The 9,727-nt window shown below is 36.4% G+C and overlaps 1 protein-coding gene and 1 long non-coding RNA gene across 5 annotated transcripts; one reads left to right on the top strand and one right to left on the bottom strand.

Moving 5' to 3' along the window:
• Positions 1–68: 68 nt before the first annotated feature.
• On the top strand, positions 69–5,687 carry LOC111795260 (protein DETOXIFICATION 46, chloroplastic). 2 transcript variants are annotated; one of them, XM_023677570.2, is made up of 14 exons: positions 69–596; positions 757–851; positions 934–1,042; positions 1,188–1,243; positions 2,078–2,133; positions 2,825–2,963; positions 3,064–3,201; positions 3,276–3,344; positions 3,446–3,556; positions 3,747–3,875; positions 4,001–4,078; positions 4,906–4,977; positions 5,071–5,133; positions 5,214–5,687. In XM_023677570.2, exons 1-14 carry the CDS (start codon positions 71–73, stop codon positions 5,313–5,315), a joined length of 1,743 nt encoding a protein of 580 aa, XP_023533338.2. In that variant the 5' UTR covers positions 69–70; the 3' UTR covers positions 5,316–5,687. The 2 variants fall into 2 exon arrangements, with proteins under 2 accessions (XP_023533338.2, XP_086979998.1); XM_087123872.1 differs by having other exon boundaries at positions 456–596; positions 743–851.
• On the bottom strand, positions 5,338–9,014 carry LOC111795261 (uncharacterized). 3 transcript variants are annotated; one of them, XR_015421085.1, is made up of 4 exons: positions 8,540–9,014; positions 6,841–8,011; positions 6,660–6,738; positions 5,338–5,475 (listed from the first exon to the last, which is right to left on the bottom strand). It is a non-coding gene; the product is annotated as an uncharacterized LOC111795261 (long non-coding RNA). The 3 variants fall into 3 exon arrangements; XR_015421086.1 differs by lacking the exon at positions 5,338–5,475 and having other exon boundaries at positions 6,496–6,738; positions 6,841–7,667; positions 7,754–8,011; positions 8,540–9,013; XR_015421084.1 differs by lacking the exon at positions 5,338–5,475 and having other exon boundaries at positions 6,496–6,738; positions 8,540–9,013.
• Between the last annotated feature and the right edge of the window lie 713 nt (positions 9,015–9,727).

The following is a 9,727-nucleotide window of genomic DNA, read 5'->3' as shown; positions in this document are numbered from 1 at the left end:
TTATAAATATAAATTAGTTAATTTATAATATTAAAATTTAAATTTTTAGAAATGAAAATAGAGGACAGAGATGTTTACGGGCCCCGTCCCGCGCAGTCCACTCCTTCGTCTTCCTCATGACTGTTCCACCCAAGCTTCTCTCCCATTCAGTTTCCAGTGCCCAAAAATGCTTCTCAAACCCTTCCATGGTTCTTCTTCAGCCACCGCTCAAATCCACAACCACCATATTCTCAGACCTCTACCTCGCCCTTCCTTTCCGTTTACCCACCGATCTCTCTCCAACTCTGCCGTCCTCTTCCGTTCACTTTCATCCCCTTCATATGTCAATGTCGTGCCGTCGCGGATTCGCCGCCGATTTGCGGTTCCTTACGATGGTCATGAGCGGGAAGTCAGTAGCCTCGAGATTGAGAGAGAAGTCGACGATGATTTACAACCAAATGAGCAGTCATTAGGGAACCAAGGTTTGTTGAATCAGATGAAGGAGATCGTAACGTTTACTGGACCTGCTATTGGTTTGTGGATTTGTGGACCTTTGATGAGTCTCATTGACACTGCCGTTATTGGCCAGGGGAGCGCTGTTGAGCTTGCTGCTTTAGGTATTCTCGTTAATTTCTTCGACTTTTGCTTTCCTTAACTTGAATTTTACTAATGGATTGAGAAAACTAGAGGACTTCAGTTTCTTGATTAGTACTATCTCATGGTGACTGTGAGTTTAAATCTTCTGAACTTGATTAGTTTGTAGTTTTTGACTGGCAGGCCCAGCTACGGTTCTATGTGATTATACGAGCTACGTGTTCATGTTTCTTAGTATCGCAACATCAAATATGGTAGCCACGGCCATTGCCAAACAGGTTCGACTAATAATTGGAAGGATTTTGTATTACAGATATGGAATCACTGTGCTGCATTTCTTGACCAGAAGGGCTATTGCAGGATAAAAACGAAGTGCAGCATCATATATCTATCTTGCTGTTTGTTGGGTTGACATCTGGTTTCTTGATGCTTGTCGCTACCAAACTATTTGGATCAGTAGCGCTAACTGGTACTGGGATTCCACATTATTGCTCAACTGAATAAAGGACTCACTACATTCTATAATAATTTTATGGACTGTTCTTTTAGGGTTCTCGCTTCATAGGAGCTAGAACTTTGTCATCTGTTAAAAGTTGTTTATTGTCAATTTTCAGCTTTTGCGGGGCCAAAGAATGCAGACGTCATACCTGCCGCTAACAGATATATTCAGGTTTATTTGCTCTTTGAACATTACTTTCCCTTTTTTCAGTATAGAAATTCTAGCTTGTTCCGACTCTTTATGTTTGCTTTTATTTTGTTACATGTGAAGAGTTAACCTTTTTGAAAGAACAAATAAAATGATGTTTGGTTATCTAACAAATAGAGAATGAATGACCTTAATTTCTAGTTATGAGATATTTGTGTAATCCTATTAAATAAGAAATATTTGTTGTTATCTAGTATCAAGGAATTTAGTTAGTCTTTTTGTATTACAAAAGACTCATGTAACAAGAAATGTGAGTAAGATAATTTACACTTACAACATGGTATCAGAGCCATTCTATTATGGGCGTGATTAATTGGCATAGCCTTATAGCCTTCATAGCTACCGATTTTCCACTTGGCAAAATTTATTTGGAGTATTCATAACTACCAATCTTCCACCTTGACCAAATTTATTAGGAGCGTTCATAGCTACCGTTGAATTCATGTTTTGATGTTGAAGTCCTGCGATCAATATTGCACATAAACTTATCCAGTCCAAGTTGGAAATGAATGATATCTATTCTGCCGCTTGAGGAGGAGTGTTGAGAGAATGGTCTTAATTATATCTATATTATTCCTCTTCTTGAGTTATAATTCCTAGCCTATTTGTGTAATAATGGGAAGTAGTTGACCTTGGTGGCAAGCAGAGTTTTCATTTAGAATGTGACCACAACATACTCTTACGTTGACATGCTTTCATGATTTCTACTTTCAATGTTGACTGTCAATGTCCAAATGCTTCCATTATGATAGTTTTTTCAATGACTTTAAGTTGATCAAAATTCTTTTTCGTTGGTAGATTCGAGGTTTGGCATGGCCTGCAGTTCTCACTGGATGGGTTGCACAGAGTGCAAGGTTCGTATTACTAGATCCATGCCAATCTCATTAACTTTTTCTATCATAGCTACAATGTCCATGATTTCTGTTGGAATATGAAACCCCAAAACTTGCATTGTCATCTTTGCTTTGAAATTGAATAAAAAGGGTAAAAAAAACTGATATCCTTTCACATTGAGGCCATTGGTATGCCTATTGATTTTCTTCATCACTATCACAACTTGTCCCATGTAGGTGTTAGATTTGAGGCCCTTGCCATTGCTCTTTACTTCATGATTTTCATTTGTGAACTTGAGCACAAATTGCAATAAGGTGTTTGTTTACTAATACAAATTGGATAAGTACGAGTAAAAGGAAAATAAGTTAAAGACTATTAAACAAACTGGTGTTGAGAATTGTTGGTGGGGAGTCTCATATCGGCTAATTAAGAGGTTGATCATGTGTTTATTAGTAAGGAATACATCTCCATCTCCATTGGATGAGGCCTTTTGGAGAAACAAAAAATAAAGCCATGAGAGCTTATGCTCAAAGTGGACAATATCATACCATTATGGAGATTCGTGATTCCTAACAATTGGGGCAAATGCAATCCATTGTGCACAACATTGACAAAATATTTTGCGAACTTTCAAACAACTTCCAGTATAACTACACGAGTTACTTGAAAATTCTCCAAATTTATTAACTTTCGTTATCATTTTTGCTCTAGTCTTGGCATGAAGGATTCATGGGGACCGTTGAAGGCTTTGGCAGTTGCAAGTATTGTAGATGGCATAGGTCATCTGGTCCTATGCACGTTTTTAGGCTATGGTATTGTTGGTGCTGCTTGGTCAACTATGGCATCACAGGTATTCTTCTTTTTGTCTATGTCAATGTACCTAATTTCTATGCACTTATACTTGTTCATACCTCAAAACCAATCTCCTTCTTCTCCTTTATGGTTTTTAGGTTATTGCGGCTTATATGATGGTAGGAGCTCTGAACAAGAAAGGATACAGTGCATATTCTCCATCTGTTCCCTCAACTGGTGAATTTTTGTCAATACTTGGCATCGCTGCTCCCATTTTTCTAACCATGATGTCAAAGGTTCTATTTTATGAAACCCTTTTACATTCATCTGTTTTCATTTGAATAATGACTCTAAGACTGTGACCTTTTAGGTGGTCTTTTATTCTCTCCTCATCTATTATGCTACATCTATGGGCACACACACCATGGCTGCTCATCAGGTTCGTAATTCTCTTCATTTTTATCTCATGTGCAAAATGTCTCTTTCTTTTCCATTGAAAGGCAATGGTCATGTCAAATTGATGGTTTGCATTCACCTTAGGTCATGGTTCAAACGTTTTGTATGTGTACCGTATGGGGTGAACCTCTTTCTCAAACTGCTCAGTCATTTATGCCTGGATTGATCAATGGAGTGAATCGTAATTTGGATAAGGTGAGAACTCTCATTTCTAGTGACACATTTTTTATAAGGGTGTGGAAACCTCTCCCTAGTAGACGCATTTTAAAAACCTTGAGGGGAAGCCCGAGAGGGAAAGCCCATCGATGGGTAGCTTATGATTGTAGAACCCGTTATTTATGGATAGTCATTGAATTTATTGTGGAAACCCTTTAATGTTATGTAGGCTCGAATGCTGCTCAAGTCCCTCTTGATCATAGGAGCTATATTTGGTTTAGTATTGGGGATTATCGGAACATCGGTTCCTCGTTTTTTCCCGAATCTCTTCACGCCTGAAGAAAAGATCATTCAGGAGGTTGGTTCTTGATATCAATAATACAAGATGTGTTATATTGTGTAGACGCATGAAGTGTTGATTCCATATTTAGTTGTAAGGATAGTTATTTGTATATTAATTCTCTCAATCATCTGTACATGCAGATGCACAAAGTGTTGATTCCATATTTCTTGGCGCTAGTCATAACGCCCCCAACTCTTTGCTTAGAAGGGACATTATTGGTATGTTTGCTTTCCTTAAAGATTCTAACGAAGTTTTTGTGGCTGAATTGTACGTTTACTTATTATCACATAAAAGAAAGATTATAAACAAATATAAATCATCATGTTATGAATCACGACCTCCATAATAGTGTATGATATTGTCTACTTTGAGCATAAACTCTCATCGCTTTGCTTTTGGTTTACCCAAAAAGTGTCGTACCAATGAAGATAATATTCCTTACTTATAAACCCATGATCTTCCTCTTAATTAGCCAACGTGAGACTCCTCTCCCAACAATTCTCAACAATCCTCCCCTCGAACGAAGTCCACCATAGAGCCTCCCCTAAGGCCTATGGAGTCCTTGAACAATCTCCAATTAATCAAGACTCGACTCCTTCTCTGGAGCCCTCAAACAAAGTACATCCTTTGTTCGGCACTTGAGTCACTTTTGATTACACCTTCAAGGCTCATAACTTCTTGTTCGACATTTGAGGATTCTATTGACGTTGCTAAGTTAAGGGCATGCCTCTAATACCATGTTAGGAACCACGACCCTCTACAATAGTATGATATTGTCCACTCTGAACATAAACTCTCATAGTTTTACTTTTGGTTTACCCAAAAGACCTCGTGCCAATGGAGATAATATTCTTTATAAACCCAAGATCTTCCCCTGAATTAGCCAACGTGGGACTCCTCTTCCAGCCATTCTGAACACATCATAGTTTTATACTGGTGAGAAATCATCAAAATTTTCTCTAAGGGGGAGAAATTGAAGAATGCCTTATTCAGTTTATACTGAAATCTTCAAACTTTCCTGAATTCTTGACGTTAATGCTTGCAGGCTGGACGAGACCTAAAATTTATTAGTTTGTCAATGTGTGGATGCCTTTCTCTTGGTGCCCTTTTATTGCTGGTAATTTTCTGTCTCCCAACCTTAAATCTCATTCTTGACAGTTCTTTTATTTCCCTTCTTCTCTTTGTGCATCAACTTTACTGCTACTGTCAGGCTATAAGCAGCAGGGGTTATGGTTTGGTGGGTTGTTGGTACGCCCTCGTTGGATTTCAATGGGTAAGAACAAGACATCTCTTGCTTTCTTTAGCTGCAAATAGCTCTGCTCTTCTCACCTTCTACAATTTCCTTTCTGTTAGGCTCGGTTTCTTAGCGCTCTTCGGCGTGTCCTCTCGCCCGATGGAGTGCTTTACTCTAGTGATTTAAGCCATTATAGACTGGTAAAGCAGAAGGCTGCATAGGTGACAGTCCATGCGACCTTACAGTAGGCATAATTCAATGCCTTTTTCATGTTGTCGTCGGAGTGGATCGAAACCAAAAGGCCGTGAAGCTTGCAGGCAGCATAAATTAGCCTTATGATTTCACCAGCAGCTCTTGGAGGGTTCTGCTCCTTGGATGAAGCTGTAACAGAAAACAGAGCAGCTTTATCTTTGGGTATATCTGCTATGAGCTCGTTGGTAATTTCTGTCGTAATTCATGATTTGATTTATTATTCATTTGGTTTGCAGATTATTTTGAAAAAAAAAAATCATATTAAATTTATATAGTTGAAAATACTTTAGTGTTACGAATTTTCATTCATCTATCTTAATATAAATACTTTTAAAAGAAAATAGTTTCATTTATATTTATTTTTTATTGAGATTATTATTATTATTATTGTTATTATTTGTTGTTACAAAATTAATTTCATAAGTTGATATTGCAATATATTTTATTCATTTTGAGAGTAATTGAGAGGGAAAGGAATATGAACAAACGCGAGCTAATAAGCAATAATTTTCAATTTTCTGTCCCACTTGATATAAGAACTGTTCGTTTTGCAGTCAATTAATCGCTGATGAATCTATCCCTATTGGGGTTTTTCTTTTGGAAGCCAAATTTTAGGACTCAATCAACTCCATGAAAATTCAATATGATTTTGTATGCTTTTAGTTATGGGTAGGTGCATCTCATATGTGAACGTTGCAATTTTTCATCGCTATAATTTCTCACAAAATAAACAATGAGAATGAGATTCATCATTAAAAAATAAGTGTTTTAAAAGTCCAAAAACTGGAGTATCATAAAATTGAAAGTTAATGAACTAAAAGACGAATAATCTCGAAATAAATGACCGATTAGGAATGAGGTCTAACAAAGAATTGACTAGGAAGAAGACAATGATATGAGAAAAAAAAAACACAAGAGAAGATGTTTACGAGGGTAAGGAGAGGAAATGACAATTGATATAAAGTAAAAAATAAATAAAAATGTGTGAGTCTGATGTAATAAGTAGTGAGAATGAGATTGATCGTCATGACGAAATTAGAGAAATAAAATTGAAAGAGAACAATAAAATAAATAGTGAGAGTCCCACGTAATGAAACAAGAATGAGACTGATCACCTTCTCTTTAATGAAAAATGGAAATGAAACGCCCAATTAGATGTCACATTTTAATGTCATTCATGAATTAGGGTAGGTCCACAATTTATGTTTAATAACAATGGATATAACTTCATAAATTTTAAGTTAAAAAGATTAAAATAGCATCTTGAAAAGTAAGGTTCAAGATAATTGAAAGGCCAAAATAGGAAACATTACCAAATTGTGATTGAGAATCTGGTTGAGCAAGAAGCCAGGGAGGTAAAGGCTAAGAATCAACTTCAGGATCATAGCCAACCTGCGATGCAGAGATATAAGCTCAATTAGCTATTGGGTATTCTAAAACGATCATGAAAAACATAAGGATACACCCAAATGCAAAAGAACTTGTGAAGAGCACCTTCACATTATTATTATAATCTGAAACCCCAAGCTTTCCATGTAGAAACCACAGCAACCCATCAGCTTGATGTAATAATGCGGCAGATTCTTTGTTCGAGTCAGCACTGTTCCACAATGAAACCAGCTTGCATAAAGTAGATGAAGCAGAGCAGACTGAATGGTTCACTGGAGCAATAGACCTCAGGCCAGCTCTAGTTGTACAAGAAGGCCTTTGATGTTACCGATCAAAAACTTCCACAATGGTATATGATATTGTCCATTTTGAGCATTAGCTCTCATGGCTTTACTTTTGGTTTCCCGGCTTTACTTTTGGTTTCCCAAAAAAGTCTCTAATGAATAGAGACAGTATTCCTTACTTATAAATTCATGATCAATCCTTTAATTAACCAATGTGAGACTCCTCTCCCAACAATCCTCCCCTCGAATAAAGTACACTATAGAGCCTCCCCTGAGGCCTATGGAGCCCTCAAACAGTCTCCCCTTAATCGAGACTCGACTCCTTCTTTGGAGCCACACTTGAGTCACTTTTGACTATATCTTCAAGGCTCATAACTTCTTTGCTTGGCATTTGAGTATTCTATTAACATGACTAAGTTAAGAGCATGACTCTGATACCATGTTAGAAATCACGATTCTCCACAATGGTATGTTAGTGTCCACTTTGAGCATTAGCTCTCATGGTTTTGCTTTTGGTTTCTCTGAAAGGTCTCGTACTAATAGAGATAGTATTGCTTACTTATAAATTCATGATCAACCCCTTAATTAACCGATGTGGGACTCCTCTCCTAACAATCTTCAACCTTTGACAATGGCTGTCCTGTATTGCTGCACAAGTGTATGCTGCTATACTTTAGATGGAAGGAGCACCAAGTCTAATGAAGGGCAGAAATTTATTAAGCATGAAGACTTGCCAACAATTATGGTAGTTGCATTGAAATGGCTGCCACCAAATGACTGACAATGATTTTGAACATCTTCAAGCAGTGAAAAAAGTGTTGTTTTCCACGATCTTCCCCAATCCATTGTTTCATCGTTTTTCCTAGACAGCCTTGCCCATGTACTGTGTTCATGTTGCTATGAATGAATCTACACTGCATGATCACTTCGTACACAGTTGTTACAAACCAACAGCGTCAACCCGTTCAAGCATTGTCACAACAAAATTTTCCCTGCAATTCCAGAAAGGGCTTCTTTCTTAATTACTCTCCATATTCACCAAGTTCGGAACAAACTCTCTAACCTCACAATAATAAGGGAAGTTAGTAGCTCAAAAACTTGAAATTAAGCTACTAGAAAAGTGGCATTAAGGAGATCTGAACCTGTAATTTTGAAAATTTTTCTTACATATCATTGAGATTGAAGTACTTGACTTAATTTTGATCTAAGCAGTGCGACAGTGAAGCCATTCAACTCCGTAATCAAAGACAAACGAGGTACGAGTCATCTTTCATCAATCATGTCCTCTTTCAAAGCAATTTCACTTTTCAAGATTCCAAACAGTTATCTCGTGATAGTCAATCGTCGATCGAACTCTAAAAAACACATCAACCAATTTACGCGAACCTCCATTATAGAGATCTTTATATAGGCTAGGTTTATCTCATTCATCAGCTAATTAAAAACAAGATTCCCCTAATTACACTACAAGTACGAACATGACTTCAAATGATCAATGATTAATAGCTTCTGTAATGTACCTTATAGAGTAGCCACTCCCTCTTTCCTTCCGCACAGACGTCCCTTCCATGTCAATCAGCGCAAATCAAGCCCTAGAGGTACCAAAATCCATCCCAAGGCACCACTTCGGTTTCAACACTCATTGTTGTCCGTCTTCGTTTTCTTCAAATTCGTTTTCTCGAAATCCAAATTCGATTAACATAAAATCAACCTACAATCTTGGTGAGAACTAACGACAATCAATCAAAACTTTGCTCAGATAAAGTTTCCAATAATTGAAAACAATACTAAAAAAGCAATATCATCCAGTAGAGACAGAGAGAAAGATAGAACCAGATTCAGAGCACGAGCATGGGATTGATGGAAGCAAGAACAAATTCACAGCCGGAGGAGAAGATTGGAAGGGAGCATAATTCTGGGAAGTTCGTTCTGTTTCTCTTCAGAATTGGGCTCTCTGTTTATATACGGATTAAGAACGGCGACAGATTCTCTGCCCATAAATTATTTCTCATTTTGTCTCTTACTAAAACTTGTATAATAATTTTCTGAATTTTTTTTATTTATTTTTATTTTTTTTATATCTAATGAGTTAATTCATTTACTTCAATTTAATAAAATCAGTTAAATATAATTTATGAATTTATTAAATAGTTTAAAATACAAAAATAAATTTAAAAGTTCACAAATTAAATCTATTATTGAATTTTTTTTTCATACAATGTTCGATTATAGTTATTCAGTATCTCGTTGATGGCTCGGGCCCTCGAAAGAGGTTCTACACCCTCCACCTAAGGTATACAGGAATGACCCGAAGCTAATTCTAAAGAACAGTGAACCTTCACCGAGTCTTTTTGTTTAGATATAGGTAGGTTCTGAGAGTTCTTAAATTCTCTCGAATTTCGAGCGTGACAAAAGTGATTTTAATTATTTTAAAATATTTTACGAGAAAATTGTGATTTTAAAATTAATTAAATTAGATGGGTGGGTTTGTATTTTATTAAATAATTTAAAACAAGGATTTGAGGAAATAGTAATTAAACTAAAAATTATTATGTTGTTGAAATTCCTTTATTCCCCAAATGATCCTTTGCTTTAATTACACTGACCTATACAAAATAATTATTTTTAAATGCTCATAAATAGTTTTGACCATTGAATGCTGTTAGATTTATTTATTATTATTATTTTTTTTGAGATAAAGAATCCTT

The sequence above is a fragment of the Cucurbita pepo genome, chromosome 5 (assembly GCF_057944985.1).
Source record: "Cucurbita pepo subsp. pepo isolate OVF chromosome 5, ASM5794498v1, whole genome shotgun sequence".
Lineage (NCBI taxonomy): Eukaryota > Viridiplantae > Streptophyta > Magnoliopsida > Cucurbitales > Cucurbitaceae > Cucurbita > Cucurbita pepo.
This window is presented reverse-complemented; position numbering and strand designations above follow the sequence as displayed.